General features: G+C 54.0%; 1 protein-coding gene across 7 annotated transcripts in view; it reads left to right on the top strand.

Moving 5' to 3' along the window:
- MPRIP (myosin phosphatase Rho interacting protein) overlaps window positions 1-18,831 on the top strand; it is an 80,695-nt gene that overhangs the window by 10,014 nt on the left and 51,850 nt on the right. For all 7 annotated transcript variants that reach the window (XM_061993812.1, XM_061993811.1, XM_061993813.1 and 4 more), the window contains exons 2-3: window positions 959-1,036; window positions 3,145-3,210. In XM_061993812.1, coding sequence (XP_061849796.1) covers window positions 959-1,036; window positions 3,145-3,210 — 144 coding nt within the window. The remainder of the gene's footprint in view (window positions 1-958; window positions 1,037-3,144; window positions 3,211-18,831) is intronic.

Genomic DNA, 18,831 nt, shown 5'->3' on the forward strand with positions numbered 1-18,831 from the left:
CCGCCTCACTGATGTGGCAATGCTTTACCACTCTTGCACCAGGATTTGGCCTCAGCCCTTGCCAGGAATGGGGCTGGCTAATAGTTTGCAGCTTGACAGACAGCAGGAGCAGTGCCTGTAGGACTTTGTAGGGGAGGACATGTCCAGTGCGCATCCCTAGCCCACTGCTCTCCATGGTGTGGGTCTGCCTTGTGCTGGCAGACCCTTCTGCACCCAAACCACTGGTGGAAAGAGCCTGGATAGTTTTTTTTTCCACTGATAAACAGCAGTGCTGTAAGGCATTTCTTTCCGGGTATTCTTTCCCTTTCTCTTCCTGGCCAGCTGAATAAGCTGTTTTCGCTCTGCCTGGCTCTGACCTTCCTGTGTGCTGGGCCGTGGGCTTTTGGAAGCTGCTGGCAGGAGGAGGGGGCTGGCAGGGGCCACCCCTGCAGGGAAACGGGGGTTGGATGTGCACGGCATGGGAAGCGGCTGTGAGCTGGAGGGCTGCCAGACCTGGGTAGTTTTTCCTCCCTTAATTAACAAAGGGAAAACATCGAGCTGTCCTTTGGAGTGTGTTTTCGCTTTGGAGTAGAGGCACGCTGCTGACGGCAAGGGAAAGAGCTGTCAGTGAGGATGGGCCCTGCAGCTTGGCAGTGTCCGGGAGGATGGTGCTCTCAGTGTGGTGCCATCCAGAAGCCACCGAGCTTGGTGTTTGGGATTGGGGTTTTACGTCCTCCCAAGTCCTCACCTCCATCCCGTTTGCACACAGTATACATAACACCATCAGGCATCGTGTTCCCCACACTGGCAGGATTGAGTTTTCCTGTGTGCAGGAGCCTGAAATCGTGAAGCTGCCTGTGCACTGGGGGCTGGTGTAGTGTCCTGTGGCCCCTGACCGTGCTGCGGTCCCCAGCGGTGCCGATCCACGGTGAGCCGGTTGCCTCTGTGCCTGATGTATTTCTCTGCTGTTTCTTTGCAGGCCAAACCCATTTATGGTGGCTGGCTGCTGCTGGCCCCGGAAGGAACGGACTTTGACAACCCTGTCCATCGCTCCCGGGTAAGCAAAGCCGAGAGGCCCTCTCCCCATGTGGTGGGTGGGGGAGGCAGGAGGAGTGGCCAGAGCCTGTCCCTGCCCACAGAGGCAGCTGAGGCCCCGGGAGTGCCACAGGCACCTCTGTACGCCCGTTCCCTTGTGCAAACCAGGAAGGCAGAAGACGTTTCCTGCAGCAGGGCTGGAATGCCGTGTTCAGGACACAAAGTCTCCCGTGCTGCCCAGCAACGCAGGCTGGTCAGGCTCAGCCCGTGCAGTTTCATTGCTTGCTGCTGTTACTTTTTGATGCCTTGATGCCGCTGTGGTTGGAGTAAGGCTCTCAGGCTGATGGAGTGTCGTCTGTGCAGCTTTAAGCTGTACTGGGACCATCACCACAGCACCTTTGTTGCTTGGAAGCAGTTAGTTTATTTTCTACATGTCATCATGGGCATGCCCAGAGCCCTGGAGGGAGTCTGCATTCCATCCCCTGGTGCAGATAGCCCTGTGTCAGGCAGGTCCTGCAGCAAGGAAGGGGTTGAGAGGTGTTTTCCGTTTGCTATAATGCAAGCTTTGAAGCTGAGTGTGTTGGCAGCAGAGACCTGTAGACAGAGTGGGACACATAGCTCCTGCCCAAAGGGGTTCACTCATGCCTTGCAGAAGCAGTAGCATCATGTGGAGTCAAAGCATCTGCTACTTTCTTGTCCTGCAAGGTGTGAGGCCCAGAAGGATGTGGCCAGGCTGACGTCCTTGCACCACTGGTTTGTGATAAGGACTCCCAGCCTGTCCTGAAGCTTCTCTTCCAGGGAACTTGCTGCTGTGAGGCTGCCAGTACAGGGCTGTCTTGTGCCTGGGAGGGATGGCAATGGTCCGTGAACCCTCTGTCACACAGCCAAAATGCTCTCAGAGCTGCTAGTAATAAAAAAAATCTCTCCCGAGTGAACAGGAATTGGGTTCTGAGTTCAGCCTGGGGTATATCGGTCATGATGTGGAGTCAACAGCTAGTTGTAGGCTTGGTGGCCCAACATTAAAGGGATGTGGGACTTGGGTCCACCCCCAGGGCAGAGGCTGCCTGCTCAGCTAGGGCATGTGGAGGTCCATAGGGTCCTTTATAGTTTTTCTTGTCCCGGAGCACCTTGGACTTTGCCCGAAGGGCTGAGAAAAAAAGCAAGATAAGAATTGCTGCACTGGGGCTATGAATCTGGGACCTTTTTTATTTCAGCCTGCTCAACCAGTTTTTGCTCTTGGCTGAAAACAGCCTGGCACACACCAAAAAAGGGCAGTTTTCCAGTCAGATCAGTTCTTCGATCTGTTTTGCTGTGCAGCTGCAGAAACAGCTGTGCCAGCTTGGTGCCAGGGGAGGCAGGACCACCTGGGCTGTATGAGCCCCGGAGCTGCAGCCGTCATCCAAATAGAGCTCATACACTGCTGGGGGACATGTAGCTTGCCACCTTGTCACCCTACAGTGCTGGGCACTGGAACAGAGTGTACAGGATGAAGCTGAGGGCTGGGAGCACTTAGCTGGGAGATCCTTCTGATGTCCTGCAGGTCTTGGGTCTCTTGGAGAGCAATGATGAGGCTTGTGGGCATTCTTTGGGAAAGGAAGAGGAAAATCCTGGTTCCACCCTAGGAGTTGGAGTCTTTTGTCTTTGGTTATTTTTGTCCCCTGTATGGTTAAACCAGGCCAGCTTGGGTTCTGTTTGAGTGCAGAGAGGAGTGGGGTGGGGAAGCAACTTAAATCAGCCTCCTCTTGGGTACTCATGAAGCCAGGCAGTAGATCAGCATTGAGCAGTGTGGGCTGGTGCAAGCAGACCTCTTTTGCTTTGCAAAGCACATGGGCACCTTGAATAGGTGGGTGTGGGGCATGAGGAAACAGGGGACAAGCAGAAATACTTCTGCAGCGTTTATCACCCCTTAGGAACTATCCCCACAGTGTCGGGGATCCATGATACTCTTTTGTCAGCTGTGGTCTGGTGCTCAGTGAGACCTGAGCATATGTTGTTATGAGTCCTCTGCCCTGAAGGGGTTTTGGGGCCTTTTCTCTGCCCCAGCTTTGTGGCGTGCAGCTCTGGTGCCCTTGGTGAGCCTTGGGGGCTGGTGGGCACTGTGGTGACCCACTTCTCTGTCTTCTCTTGCAGAAATGGCAGCGTCGCTTCTTCATCCTCTACGAACACGGGCTGCTGCGCTACGCCCTCGACGAGATGGTGAGTGCTCGCCTGGCTGCGTTCAGGCTGTGGGGATCAGCCAGGGTCACCTCTGCTGCCCTTGCTGGAGCCTGGGGCAGTGCTCCTGGTACGTGGCCTGGGGGTAGTCTCTGGCAAACTGGTGAAGAGTTGTGCCTGCTGGGTTTGACTTAATGCCAGGCTGGGTTTGCCTGGGAGCTTTTTTGGTGGACAGTCTGTGGAGGACGGCAGGTATTTTGGAGATGTGTGGGTCCCACTTGGTGTGGCATTGATCTGTTGCTGTCATCCCTTGCTGGCAGGGAGTGCTGGGGAGATCCCCAAGGTTGTCCCCCCTCCTTTTTGCCTTGTTCCTCTGTGCCAGCTGGGGTCTGGTGGCAGTGGATCACCTCAGCGGTGCCTAGGAAGGAGGTCCTGCAATGACTGTGGAAAGTAGGTCAGGTGGAATGCCTTGCTACTGCTCCCCACCCCAGAGCCACGCACGTGGGGGAGACAAAAGGAAGGGAAACTCATCTGTGACCAACTGTGACGTGGGACCTGTGAATCCAGTGGATCAGCCTTGCTGGGACCTCTCATGCCTACTGATTCATCCTCCCGGCTACAGTGAGCCTGAGGTTGAGGGTGCCAACAGGACATGATGGGAACCAAGGTGGTGGGATCTGCCTGGGCAGGAAGCTCATGAAGACAGGCACGTGTGCACTTGTGGGGCAGGGACGTGCAGGGACCTGTGTCTGTGGTGGGGAGGCTCCCTGTGAGGGCCGTGTTGCCTTGGTCCTCCAACGCTGCCTCCTGCGAGGGCACCGTGGGACAGGAGCAGGGCAGCACGACGAGCTTTTGCTTTGTTTGTTTGTATTTTGTCTTGGGGTTGATCCAAGTGCCCTAAATAATTTAAATACCTCAGGTAGGAGCAGTGGAGGCTTTCAATACATTTTTAGTGTCTCAGCAACCTGTCTGTGTGCTGGGCTGGTGTTTCATGTCCTACACTGACAGGAGAGCGGTGTGCAGCTGTCTGAGGTGGGGACAAGCCCCAGTGAGGGAGAGGTGCATGGATGCTGGGAAACATAATTTTAAATACTTTCTTTCTGCTTTGGATCCTGAGGAGGTGCCCCAGCCCCATGCAGCCCCAGGGGACTACTGCCTGAGAGCACACAGAGCATCCCACTGTTCTCTGGGCACCTCTAGGGCGTTTTCCCCTTGAAAAGGGAAAAAGTGGAAAAAACAAACAAACAGGGAGTGTGTATACATGTAATGTGGGCTGGTGTACTACCATGCTGACACCTCTCTACAATGGACCCCTTCGTCCAGCCCCACATACCCTGTGGGATGGCTCTGACTGTCCCCTCTGGGACGGGACACCGGGACACACTGTACCCAAGGCCATTCCCAGTGCAATGGATCCCACTGGAGAAGGGCAGGAGGGATTTTGACGCATAGTGTTAAAATACCCTCCTGACCTGTCTGTGGAGCACATCACTGTGTGGGATCCACACTGCTGTTTGCACCAGCGTTGCTAAAGGTGTTGCCTGGCCATAGTTGGGCACAGCCTCCCCTGGCCCCTTCCATCCCACGGTACCAGAGCATCCCCTGGCACACTGGCCAGGCTGGGGCAGGAGGAAAACACTCAAACCGGAGGAAATGGGGGATTTTGTTTCTGCTCAGCCCATGCAGGAGTGGGATGAGAGGGACTGAGGAAGGATAGAGAGAGACTATTTCCCTCCATAACTCTGTGGGCCAGGGAGGAGTAACAGGGCTGGGGCCTCGCCCAGGAGGTGCCTCTCCCATGCACTGTTTTTTGGATGGGGGATCCCCTTTGCAGCCCCTGCAGGGATGATTAGCCTCCAGTGTGCCTCAGTTGCCCCCTGCCAGAGCTGGGTGAGGGTCCTGTGGGGGGTCTCAGCATGGGGGCAGCCTCTACAGTGTGCCAGGATCCGGGTGGTAGCTGGCTGGAGACCTCCCATGCAGCTGCAAGCAGAGATTGACTTGCTCTGCCTTGAACCTTTTAGACATTAATTTTGTGGGTTTGGCAATTGCTGTTCGTATTAAAAGTGGGGGAGGAGGGAGGGGTGGGCTCACGAGGGGGGCCCTGAGTTGGCTGTGGTGGTGGCGAAGCTCCTGTGCCTGGCCAGAGAGACTCTGCTGCTTGCTCTGGGAGGGTTGGAGAGCAGTGGGGTGTGGAGGGGTGGCTCAGAGCCCAGCCGTGAGTTGGAAAGACCTCAGAGGGTCCCCAGAAACATTGGTGCTGAGGTACACAGAAGCCATGGGATGGGGCAGCCTTGGGCACTGGACCCTTTTGCCATGTGTCAGTTTGAGTGTCGGGTTGGAGCATTTTGTGAGTGAAAATTCCTTAGCAAAAGCTGGGACAAGCAGGAACCAGCCACCCCACTGGCATCCAGCTCCCTCCTGACAGCTGCCCACGGGTGTCCCTGAGGTGATCCTCAGCCTGTGGTCCTGCTCAGCCACCTCTTTCTGTATGTCAGTCCTTCTGTCTGCTGTATTTTCACTCTGAAAACTCAAAACCAGCTCCATATGATGGCTGTGATTGAGAGGACCTAGGACCTGCCAGGTCTATAGACCTCCATCTCCTCTGGCACAGGCTGAGGTGCTAGACCTGCTCCCCAGGGTCTCCCTCTTTTGTGCTGAGTGCTGTTCCTGACAGCAGCCCCAGCCTCAAGCCAGCACCCACAGCTTGCCTGGCCACTGGGGATGCTAAGCAGGGCACATCTCCTTCCCTGGGGAGCATGCCAGCTGCTCTGCCGAGCCCTGGCTGAGCTGAGCCTGCTCAGACCTGCAGAAATTCCTCCCTCTCAGCTGTGGGTGGATGTGGAGGTTGTGCGATCACTTGGAGTTGCTTTCCCACCATGAACCACCATGATTACGCTTTGGTGCTGGTTTGCTCCTGCTGTTTGATAAACCTCCATGCTGGGCTCAGTGATGTGCAGGGTTTGGTGTTTCTCTGCAGCAACTAGAGGATGGCAAAACCACTCTTGTGTTTAGTTAAGGGAAGGCAAGAAAGAGAGTGACAGGGAGTTGGGGACAGGCTTGGGGGCAAGCTGCTGTGTTGCAAATGTCCAAGGATGTTGGCCTCAGTGTGCTTCCTGGTCCTGTGGCACTCACTTGGTTTCCCCAAGAGATACCTTCTCTGGTTCCCCTTTGCATGGAGTGTGAGACTAAAGCCTGCCAAAAAACCTTAAGCCAAGCCAAATGCATCCGGAGGTTTATTTTGAGGTGAAAGAGTCACCCAAAGAGCTCAGACCTTTGGTACTTCAGGATATTTAAAACTAGTGAGCATGAAGTCCTCAGCTTGTGGGGAAAGAACCCTGCCAGGCCTGAGAGGGATCACACTCAGTCACTGGAGGAGACCAGGAGGGGATCCGTGCCAGGCTGGGGAGCGAAACCTCCATGGCTGCTGCCCACCCAGTGGCTGCATCCTGGTGTGCCCTGCCACAGACTGATACTGGTGGCTGCACCAGCTGACGTTGCCTCACACTGTGCAAGGTCTCAGTCCTGCTGGTAGAACACCCTGTGGTCCCCAGCAGAACCCCTGCTGCTGCTGCAGAGGGAGAGCAGGCAGCACCATGGTGGTGGGGCGGTTTGGGAGGTTTTGGCTGAGGTATGAGCTGCTACAAAAATAGTGCTGGAGTGAGGGGATAGAGCCAGAGTGGCAAGTGCAGAGCATTTGCCTCCGTTTGTTTTGATTGCTGCGCTCTATAATTAGTGGCTAAGGTCTCTATAAATAGAGCCCTGCTGCGTGGGAACGAAGCAGAGAAGCAGTGGGTGTGCAGGAGGGGGTTTGCAGGGGAGGAGTGTGCTGTCCTATCCTATCCTATCCTATCCCTCCTGGGACCTGCAGGTGGGTGATGGTCTCAGCACTGCCTGCAGATGATCTAGCCCCATGGCTAGAGCAGGTCAGAGAAAGGAATCTGTATCTCCAGCCCAGCATTTTAATGACTCATTAGGTATCCATTGGCCAGGCCTAGACTCCGTGCCTCAGTTTACCCCTCTGCCACATCCCTTGGGCTGGGATTTTTACTAGGTTGGCATTTGTGCCAATGCTTTGCCTCCAGTGAGAGCTGCATCCTCCCTGGAAGTATTGTCCCACCGCACTGGAGAGGCCTCGTTTCAGTGGCTGCCCGAGACTATCCATCTGGTTTTGTGTTTTTTCTTTGTGGGTATGCTGGTTTGAAAGCAGGACAAAACTTAGGCTCACCTGGGAGTATCTCAGACTCACTGGTGTTGTGGATGACTAACACCAAGGTGATAGTATCTTCTGGATGTACTCTTCCAGCTCCTCTGCAGAGGGTCAGGAGGAGCATCGCTGGGGATCACGTGTCCTTCTCCCAGCAAGCTGCCCTCACTCCATGACTGGCACCTTCTAATGCAGCGGGGCCAAGCGTGAGGGTGGGCTGTGAGCTCTGCCTTTACCCTCTCCCTTACTTGCTGGAGTCAAGTGGCTTTCTAAAATTTTAGAGGGACATTAAGACCACTGTTTGGGAGGTCTTAAGAGGATGTTTAAATCAGTAGTCAGCTGTCTCTGTGACAGAGTTTTCCCACATGTGTGGGGTTGGCTGGTTGCATGCTCTGCGGCAGCAGTGCAGACCCTTCCCAGGCCCACAGCACAACAGTCCTGCTTCCCAGTCAACTTGTGCAGATTATGGTAATGTTAACCTCAGTGTGATGGAGTGAACATCCCTGCTCCAGCCCACAATGGCTGGGAGAGAGGTCAGGAGGGAGGCAGGGGCTGTTGGGAGTGGGGTGGGATGAAGAGCGAGGCCAGCCCAGCATCTGGCAATGGTTAGGGGAGCATCGGGACCCCTGGACCGGGTGGATAAATAGAAGAAGAGAGGCCAGCTCAGAGGTGGGAGGTCTGGCACCAGGCAGGGGGCTGTGGGGTCACATCTGGAACCCCACACGGCCCCAGGCCCCGCTCATGGCGACAAAACCTAAGGATGTGATCAATGGGAGAAAAGGAGAGGGGTGTAAGTGTCGGTGGCTGCTGGTAGGAGAGCAGAGGGAGGGTAGGGATGCATGCCTGCCAATGCTGTGATGTGCAGATGCATGTAATTATTATTTGCTAATCAACCTCCCTCCAAAATTCTCTTTATTTGGAAGAAAGGGGCATTTTAAAATGTCACCATCAGCAGAGCTGCGCTGTGTTGATTTTCATCGTAGTTCCCTCCTTTGTCATCTATATTGTTTTAAAAAAGCCAAGAATCTGTGCGTGTTTTTTTCCTCCTTTTCAGATCAAAGCAATTTACTTTGGTCTTGGCACAGAATGGAAATTCATTGGCAAGGATTAAAAACGAACCTTAAACATCCTGGCCTCCCTGTCCTTACTTTTTTCCACACGTATTGCCATTCAAGTGTTTCCAAGTTCTCCCTGCCCCCTCCTTTGTGGGAGCACTGGGCTTTACAGACCCCTGTTTCCCTCTCCCCAGTGTTTCCCCCCACAGATGCAATTTTACCAGTGCCTCTGTTCACCAGATCTTCAAGACTTTCAGTTTCTGTTTAGCATAAAAAGCTTTTGGCTTGAATCAAAGTGTGTTTCAAATTTAAAGCAGGCTGAAAGAGAAGGGACTGGAGGAGAGCGTCAGGGACCCCCTCAGATTTTATCCAGGGCATGAGTTGGGCTTGATCTTACAGCAGTAGGACTTTCTTCCCAGCTTCTCTGGTTTTCTGTTCGACCCTGACAGAGGGATATAGTGATCTCTTGCACGGCTGCATCCTTCAATGGTGCAGAAGTGGTCTGTCACCTTGACAAATGCTGGTGATAGTGCCCTGCCAGTCCTACCAGTTCATGCAGTCGGGAGGGAAATGGCTCCATCGAGGAGCTCCTGGATTCATGGTTGTGGTGTGGATGGGAAGTCATGCAGGATGTGAGCTGGTTGGGAGGAGAGCAGTGGGCAGCAGAGCTGGAGAGGTAACTGGTTCGGCAAGGGGTGGGGTGGAAGGCAATCTGTGAGGAGGATTCACCTGGGATGTTTAGATGTCTCAAAGACAATGCAGTAGAAATAAGGAGGTGTTGGGAGTAATTGAGAAGCAGGTGGCCTTTCCCCTTGCAGGAGAGGGACACATGAAGTCTGGGTGCAAGGGAGAGGGGGATGAAGCACTTCCCTGTGGTTGCTCTACAGGAGACAGAGACAGCACTAGTGCTGGTGGTTCCTGGCAGAGCTTGAGGATCTTTGATGACTTTGTGGTGTTTAATTTTCAATGTTGCTTTTGAGGGGAAAAAAAAAATCCATGAACCTCCAGTGGGCCCTGGGAACTCATCCCCAGGACATCTCTGGAGCTGGGACCAAGCAACCTTGAAAGGGTTGCGAGGATATGCCAGTCTTCATTTGTGGTCCTTCTGGTATTCATTTCTTGCTTGATGCTGATCTGGTGCCATTTTGTTTACTGGGGTTGGGTGTGGGGATCCCATAGTGGTGGCTTCAGGGGGATTCACATTTTCCCTTTTCTGTCTGCTCAAAGTGTCTGGCCCCAGTTGGTGCTGGAGGTGGGTCTTGCTGTTAAGACACCTGTGGGCACCTCCATGAATGATTCCCTGCCCTACCCTTTTCTATTTTACCTCTTTTAGTTTGGTTTAGTGTAGTGTTTGGGGAAGTAAAAATGCTGAGCTACAGAAGAATGGTTTGTGGAGACTGAGGGAACAGGGAAGGGCTCCTCTGGGGATGGCTCCAACACCAGTCCTGGCAGCTCAGTCTGTGTCCTGGGACCATCCCTGGGGCTCCAAAGGTAGCTGAGTTTATTGCGAGCTTAGGTGGATCGAGCTGGCTGTTTCTGTTTAGTTCTCAAGCGTGGATGGAGGACACTGTAGGTGTCTGAGCCCCCTGTGAAGGGCCTTCTGTGCCTGCAGGACCCACTCAGGAGAGGCCCTGGTATGAAGCAGTCTCTGGTGGGAAGCTTGGGAGTTAACAGAAAGCGAGAGAATGAAAGTGGAGTTGGGAGAGCTCCATAGTCAGTGACCTCCTAATGAAGGAGCAGCTTTTGATGACCTGGCCCAGGTGCTTCCTTCCTGGAAACAACACAGCCCCTATTGTCTTTTGCTGGGCGAGCTGCAAAGCTGGAATTGCTCTTAGGCTCAGCAATGAGAACAGGTTCAACTGACTCTGTCCTTTCTGCTTTTTCCCTACTCCTCTGTGTCCTGAGACCTAGAAAATACATTTGTGTAGAAGATGAGTGCAAGAGCAGTGAGGGAAACGAGTTGGATTTAAAATTGCATTTATCTGCTTTACAGGAGGCAGAATGATACAGGCACTTGGCAGCAGCTGGAGTTTCTTCTCTGTGACTTCTGCAAACCTGGGCTCCATACTGCAGCCTCCAGCCTGGCTGCAGGCTCTGGGTCAAAGAAAAATCTAGATCTGCTGTAAAATGTTAATGCAGAAATCAAACCCTCCTCTACGGGTGTTTGGCAGTGAAGCTGTCAGAGCTGGTAGTGAAATGACACAGCTAATTGCTGAGTGCACAGTTGCCCCGATGGGAGCCCTTTGGGCTGGCGTTCCCACCCTCTGCAGCGCGTGGTGGCCCTGGCCCTGCCTTCCCACTGCGCCCGAGAGTCTGACACAACACAGCACTCCAGCAGCGGCTCCCAGGCCCGCCACAGCGAGTGACAGATGGTAGCACTGGTATGTGCTATGGACAGCTGCTCCAGTTGCTTTTGCCTTTTCTTTCCCTCCTTTTTTTTTCTTTGAATGATATTCATTTTCCTCTCTGCTGGAGCTGTTGAAGTGAAGGCAGCGGGTGCTCTGCTGTATCGCTGCCCGCAGCTGAGACAGGAACTGCAGCAGTGGGTGTTGATCCCAGCTCTCTGCAAGCCAGTGCTGGGCTCCCAAGCGTCCCTCAGTCCCAGGGTGGACACGTCTGTCTGCAGAGACAAGAATGACTGACTGACCCACCCAAGGGACTAACAAAACTAAATGTTGTTGCCCCCCTGTTGCTTGGTGCCAGTGAGGAGCTGTGAAGCAAGCTGCCTGTGGCACGGCCCTGTACCTGCCAGCTGGACTGCATGGCAGTGGCAATGGGGCTGGTTTCCTCTCTTTCCAGCTTGGTCATGGGCCACCAGCTGAGTTCAGTGAGGATCACCAGTGGTCTGCATGCTATGGGTTGGGTAATGCTGGGTAATAGAACCCTTTTTCCCATTGCGTAAAGGAGTCCCTAGAGGAGGAGGCATCCCTGTTGCTGCTGAGGGTCCCATCTCTGCCACAGGGTATCCTGGGCTCGCCTGATGGGATTTGGTTTTGTGAAACCCTCGGTGACATCTCAAGGAGGAGGAGGAGGACACGAGCAAAGCAACAAAGCTGCTCCAAGAATCAAAGCACGTTTGCCCCTTTTTTTCCCCGGCAGAGATCCCGTATTCATTGATTGTTGACATGACATATGTGGGTTGGAGAAAGGCAGCGGCAGCTTCTGGCAGGGGAGGAAGGGGTTGGGGCAGGGGGGGGGCCTCTGCAAGCTGAGATGCTGATTACCGGGGGCAGCAAATAGCTTGCAGCTGCCTCTGCTCAACACGCTCTTTGTGGTGCCTGCAGCCACGCTTTGGACGCAGCTATTTTTAATTTCCCCAAGCGCGCGCACAAAGCGAAGGGGGTGGGCGCTGCCGCCGGCGGCCCCCCTTCCTGCCCCCTCTCCCACCCCCTTCCTGGCCAGCCCTGCACTTCCCGGCTGCCTCCAGGGAATAGGGGGGGACCTGCCCACCCTCCTCCTTCCCTGGGTTTTTTTTTTGGGGGGGGGGGGGTTTGCCTCTGGAGAGAGCTTTGGCTTTCCCCCGCCCCACACCAGCACGTGTGGGGAGCTGGGAAAATGCAGGAATAAATAAATACACAATTAGGCAGGCGGCCAGCCGTGGGCGGGGGAAGGGGGGGCTGCAGAAAGAGGCTCCGGCCAAATTTTGGAATGCCTGAGAAAGCGGCCGGAGCCACGAGCAAGCGTGAGGTTGTGGGCTTCCCACCGCCCCTCTCCTGGCAGGACAAGGAGGAGGGAGAGGGAGGGTGGCAGCTCCCAACCTTGCTCGGGGTTGGGGGGGCGTTTGTCCCCCCATCAACACCACCTACAGTCCAGGACAAGGCATGCTTATGCTGGAAGTGTAATGAGAGGAGGGGACTGTGGCCCAGGAGCAACACCCAGGAGGTGTTCTCGGGGCTGAAAGCCGAGGTGTACGTTCTGTTCAAGCAGAGACATGGTTCAGGGTTAATAAATTACTTATTTGCAGTCCTTGTTTCTCTGTTACAGTAAGCATTAGTGAATATTATATTTCTGGTTTGCCCCGGCCATGCATTATTCATCAGGTTTGGAGCCTGTAAAAGGGACATTGTCAGGTTAAAACTTGCGTGGAGACAAGCCGAGGTCTTCAGTGAGGTTTTGTAAACGGCTTTTCTCAGGGTTACTGAATGCAGGGGTTTCGCAGCAGCCTTTCACCTTTTGTCTGCACTGTTTTGAGGCATTTCTGGTGAAAAATTAGTATTCCCAGGCAGGTTTTATTGTTGGTCTTTCTCATTGAGTGGGCTGCAAGATATATAAAGTAGAAAAATAGCCAGCAAAATACTGCTTGTCTGTCGTGCTGGACCGAGTTAACAGTATGTGAATGATCTTTTGCCAATAGGTGTTTTTGTAAGACCTTTTTATTTTGCCCCATCCCTTCAAAGCTATGGAAGACACTTCCCTGCAGTCTGACTGCAAGTAGGCAGCAAGGTGAAACAGTCAGGCAGCCTTGCTGAAAGTTAAAACTGCCATAGGTAGGTCACGTGCGTGGCAACTTCACGTTACCCCTCACCTCCTTTCCACAACTTCACGTTACCCTTCACCTCCTTCCCACAGGATCCCGGAGCTGATTTGTCAGGATGCATTAGCATGGTGTGCAACCTGCCACCCTCTCCCACCTCCCAGGGAGGACTTTTCTCCATGTTTTCCTGGTGTGTATCCTCAGGGCCATGCCACATTTCCTCTGCCACTGTACCCCCTCGCTGTGGGGCTGTGATCCTGAGGGCACCCACTCTTGCATGCCCCATGCCCTGTGGCTCCAGATGCCATAGCTGTGGCTCTCCAGCACTTTCTGGCCCTGTGGTACATGCCAGGAAAACATGGAGAAAAAACAGTGCCCTGGGGACCTGCAGCAAGGCCGTGGGCTGCTCTCTTGCTGGGATTGTCACCGCTCTCCTCTCAGTCCCCATTACCATGATGCGGTGTTTCCTTTGCCACAGGTGACAGAGTCCCTTGGAATAGGAGACAGAGGGGACAGGAGCACAGGTTGGTTTTAGACACGTCCCAGCAGCACCTTGAGCTTGCACAGGATTTCCACCCGTTGTGATGCTGCGGCTGGGGAGAAAGGGTGGGTGTTTGGAGCACGCCCAGCCTTGGCTCTTTCCTCCTCGTTTCATCAGCTTTACTGTAACTGCATCAGTAAAGTCACAGCAGATCATTAGGGTACTGGGGAGCTACTGGGATATAATTAGGGTTTTGGTTCACTTTACTGGCTGCTTTCCCATTAGGGGAGGAATGGTGAGGATTATGGACAGAGCAGATGTGTGGAGGAAGGGGATGTTGGACTTGCATGAGTGATTAATGCTGTGCACAGGCCAGTGCTGAGGGGATGAAGTGGGTCATCCAGGCATGGGGGATGGAAAAACCTCCTCAGGCTCATCTCCCTCTGGCACACCAGCCTCACATTGCTCCTGTCTGCAGAGGGCAGAGGTGGTGGGGAGTGCTCCCAGGAGCAGCTCGTGGCCATGAACATGCTCAGCTCTCCCTGGACTCCTGTGCAAGTGCAGGAGTTATGTGGGAGCAGGAGGTTTAGGGAGAAAATGCTGCTCCCTTGGGACAGGGGGATGGTTCTGGTAGCCTGGTGTGTTGTTCCCAGTCTTTATCCCTGACTATGGCAGGTGCTCAAAGTGCTTTTTCCCCTGGGTGCTGCTTGCCTTTGAACCCTGCCGTGCCTGCCCAGCCAGGATGGCTCTTTGCTGTCTTCATCAATGCCTCCACTACGCTTTGTGTGTGGCTCAAGTTGTCGCTGGGTCATCTCCTTATCTCACAACAGCCACATGCACCTGTTTGGAGCTTTTCTCCTTAGAGCTGCCTTTTTTACCCAAAAAACCTTACATTTTCTGCTATTCAGTAGGATGGCTAATGGTCAAAGGTTGGCAAACACTCTCCAGCTCCTCCTTGGCCTTTGGGAAGGTCTGCAGAGTCCAATCTTGTCTGGAAAATGCTAGAAGCAACACAGAGCAGGTATGGAGTTTTCTGTAGGGGTGAGACGTGGGGTGCAGGACACAGCTGCTGCTTGCTTGACCAACCCAACCCATCCCAACCCAACCTCTTCTGCTTGGGCTGGCCCTCAGTCCGCCAGCTGCATGGCCCCGAGCGGCCTGGGAGCCCAGCCGTGTGGTATTCCCAGCCTGACAGGAAGCTCTGCAAAGCTCGTAAGAGCAGTGCTGGGGAATAATGAGATTTCCAGGCTAATTTGACCGGATTCAAGAACTTCCACTGAAGCATCTGTGCCTGTGGGAGTTGCCTGAGCCTCTGGGGGATCTGGTGCTGCCGATCCTTGGGGTTGTCCTCACATCCTTTGCAGTCAGTGAGTGCTGGTGCAAGATGCTGTATTGACAGACTTTGGGGCTGAATCTGGGGGCGTGAGGGGAACCTCACCATGGCAGCAGAGCTGTGGTGCCTGGCTCCTGCAGGAGTTATCCAATGTGGAATGTAACCAGCATCCACCTCTCTGCAGCTGGACCAGACCCTTCTGTTTCCCCATGGAAGGGAGAGGAGATGGGCCCAGGGGTTACCTGTGTCTGCTCTGTATGGTGGGAAGAACATTAACTGTAAATAAATTGCCTTTACCCACTGTAAAACAAAATCTGTCCAGCAAATCTGCAGTTCATCTGAACCCAAAAGAAGCCAGGCAGGGACAAAGCACAGCAGTGGCCCTGTGGTGCAGCATCATGTCAGATGGTCTGGTAGAGTTGGCTTGAGTGGGTCTAACCCTGTGTCTTGTGAGAGCATTCAGCAGAGCTTTGTTGAGGGGCTTCTGATGACTTTGTCCATTGTGAGGTGGTGCTTTCCTTCTTTTATTTTTGTATTTCAGTGAAAAAATGAAAAATTCTAGTTCATATGGAACTGAAAGGTTTTTCTCTTCTTCTGCTGAGATACCAGGAAATGTCTTGTCATTTTATTTAGTCTTTTATCATGGGAAGCCATTTCTCACCTTGTTCTGTGTGCAGTTCTTGGCACTTTCAGGGCCAATGTAATGCAGGGCCTTAAATTGCCCAGAGCTCAAGACAATGGCTGTTGGAGATGGCTTCACATGGCTGTGATTAATGGTGCTAATGGCCTGGTTGCTTGCTGTGTGTTTGCACTGATTCCTTTGCTCAAGTGTGTTTATAGGAGAGGTTGTGGGACAGCAGGAGACCAGGAGACCTGTCCCTCTTTCTCCTCCAAGCTGGAGAGGAGATGGATTCAAGTCTTTGCTTGACTGCATTTGTTGTTTTCCTTGGATGACTCTTAGCTTGGTCATACTTACCTTTGATGGTTCAGAGAAGACAGAAGCAGCGGGTCCTTCCACAGCCCCTTTTCTCCTCCCAGATTTCTAGTCTTGATCTTCCTGAGTCTCTCCACACAGTCCCATTTTGGGCTCAACCAGTGCCCGGTTTGTGTGCACTCTGCAACACACCTCCATGCTGCAAGGGGTTGGCAGCTTGGGTGGCCCTTGGCCGTGGTGGGAGTTGCCTAGGACAGAGCAGTGCTGAGCAGAAGACCCTGGGAGATGTTCCAGCAGCACCTGGTGCTGTAAATAACATTGAATCCCGCATCAACTGCAGTTATTTCCCCACTTTACAAGAAGGCTGGCTCCAAGATTGAGCAGCGAGGGGGCTTTGCCCTGGGTTCATTTGCTAAGCCTCTTCCCAAGGTACGAAGCCCTTTTCACTTCAGTGTCTTTCACGTCTTTTTGTAGCTGCCGTGAGGATCCTGAGTGAGGACATTGACCTTCTTGCCAGTTTTTGTACTCAACTGTAGGCTCAAAAGTGAAAGGTCTCTGAAGCCAGTGGAGCAGCCTGAGCCATGGTGTGACCAGATGGCAGAGCCAGCCTGGGCTGTTGGGCAGAGTCTGCCCTGGTTTAGCCTCAGCTCTCTGGCACGGCTGATGCCTGGGCAGATGCTTGAGCTATTTTCCTCACCCATGTGAAGCAGAAACTCAAGTCTGGCTGAGGTTAAGAGTGGCTGGCCAACACAGGTGGACATCACTCTGCCTTTATCCAAGCTTTCCACCTCCTGGTTTGTCTCCAGAATTGTCACGGCTGTGTCTATGACTGTCAGCGTGCAGATGACCTTGTGGCTCCTGCTAGGGGGATGTGGTTTGTGATGTTTTGGTGAAGCCCTTTGCTCCTGAGGAGGGATGAGGGAGCCAGCGTGCCATGAGGTGGTGGTGAGCACCTCAGTGTGTGCCCACAGCATGGTGCAGGGATCGCCTGGGGCTTGTCTCCTGCACTGAGGGGGTGGGGAATAAAGTTGACAGGGCCAATTTGGAACAGTGAGATTTAAAATTCAAATATCAGCGTGCAAATGAAGCCTGCCTTTCCTTCCCACCCCCTAACAACTGTGTTTCCCTCTCCAGACAACTGTCTGCCATGGTCCCTGCACCAAGCTCTGGCCCCTCCCAGCTCCTGGTCTTGCTGGGCTTTAGTCCTTGGGCCGATTACCATGACAACTCACTTGAACGCTGCAGATATTCGCTTCCCCTTTGGCTGGGTAGCCATTGTGCCTGCACATCAGGGAGTGGGGAAGATGAGCAGATGGGGTCGAATCCCTTATCAAGTATTCCTCCCACCCCCCTCCTAGGAGAAGAGGAGGACATTTTGCATTTTAAATGTATTTAAATCCCAGAGAGCAAGAGGGAGGAATAACTCTTGGGTTTGCAGGTCTGTGAGATGATGACTTCAGCGTGGTGGGGCTGGCGAGGGCCTGTGCAACGCTGGGCTTTTGCTTTGGTCCCCAAAGAGCCAGAAGGGCAGCTTGGAGCAGCCCTTTGACCCCCATCTCCATGGGCCCTTGCTCTTGTTCTTGTCATGATGCCGATGTTCTCTGCATGTCTGTCCCTCTTCCCTGCAAGCAGAGTTGGACATGGAGTGTATGTGTGCACGAGTGTGGGCTCCCCCCTTGGGTTTAGGGATGCTGCCGAGATCCCAGAGAGCTGGACCCCAGTGCCGAGGAAGGTTTCACCCACTTGGTGACCGCTACTGGCTTTGCTGAGCCTCCCTGCCCAGTGCAGGCTGTTGTGTCAGGACAGGATACGGCCATCCCCATGGTGCAGGGACCCCTCCAACGCCGTTCAGCAGGAAAGAGGTTAACAGGAAGGAGGCAGACTAGGCTCTGGCTGCCAGCTCCCGACCCCGCTTTGGGGTGGGGAGCAGCTGGGAGCCGCGAGAGCGGCGCGAAAATCGCCATATAAGGCCAAGACAAACCAGCTTCAGCCTCCTGCGCAGCCCTGGCCGGGTGTGCTCCGCTCCAGCCTGTGCTCCCCGGATGGGTGCCCGTGGGGACAGGGCTGTGCATGGGATGCAGGGCCCCAAACACTCTGCCTGGGCATCACTGCGATGGGTGCTGAGGTGCCTTGCCGAGGTGACAGGGGATGAGAGAGAAGCCCGAGGGTGCTCATGGCCGGTTTGCAGGCAGCTCGTGACCAGCACACTGCCTCGCTCAGTGTTTAGACTCACTGTCTGTGGACATAAACACTGACTTGCTTAAAAGCGGCCCTTGGCTGAACTCTTCTGCCCAGCCCCTGAGCTTCGCCCCCTCCCCAAACTCCTCCTGGGGAAGAAAATTCTTTCCCCCTAGCAAAAGTGGAGCTGATGTTGTTTTATCTCTTGATAGAGGCTCGGGAGCGCTCTACAGGGGTTCGGCATGTGGGGACAGGCATGCATGGTGCTTGCTGAGCCATCCTCCAAGCCCACCTCCCCAAGCTGGTTCCTTGGGGCTGGAGACCTGAGGCTGTGCTGAGCTCCTCCGGCTAAACAAATGTCGGGAGCTGGCTGTCAGTGCCCATGATGAACAAGCAGAGGCCAACAGTGGGGAAATGTTTGATGGGGTCGAGGGAAGTGTTAGGGCGTTTTTCCAGCTGGGAAGGTGTTTCTGCATCACTGGTGCACACCAAGGTGGGTGTCTTGTCCCTTGTTGTGCCGACACAGGACAACTGCTGGCACATGTCAAGGTCACATCTGCAGAGCACGCTTGTGCCTCCATCTGTGAGTGAGCAATGACTTCTGACTGTCTGGAGAGTCCAGGAAGCAGTGAGATGTGTGGGCATCTTTCCCTGTTTCTGGCATGGGGACACAAGGTGTGCATGCAGAGGTGCAGGGGGACATGTGTTGCTTGATGTTCCCTTGCCTATGATAAAAACGTACTTTCCTATTGCCTAGTGCATGGCCCGAGAGAGCCAAAGGTTTCTCAGGGACTTCACTGAGCAGTAGCTGCTGATAGAGGAAGGCTACTGGTGGGAAAAGTGTGCTCAGATGACCAAGAAGAGATACCTGCCTCCTGCTTGCATGGCACAGGGAGAGCAGAGAGCTGCCGTGGGGACAGGGGAGTACTCCTGCTTGCAAGGAGGCATAGGATAGAGGAGCACAACCTTCTGCTCCCCTTTGATGGGTGACTGCTCCAGTCCAT

Source organism: Colius striatus, chromosome 3 (genome assembly GCF_028858725.1).
Source record: "Colius striatus isolate bColStr4 chromosome 3, bColStr4.1.hap1, whole genome shotgun sequence".
Lineage (NCBI taxonomy): Eukaryota > Metazoa > Chordata > Aves > Coliiformes > Coliidae > Colius > Colius striatus.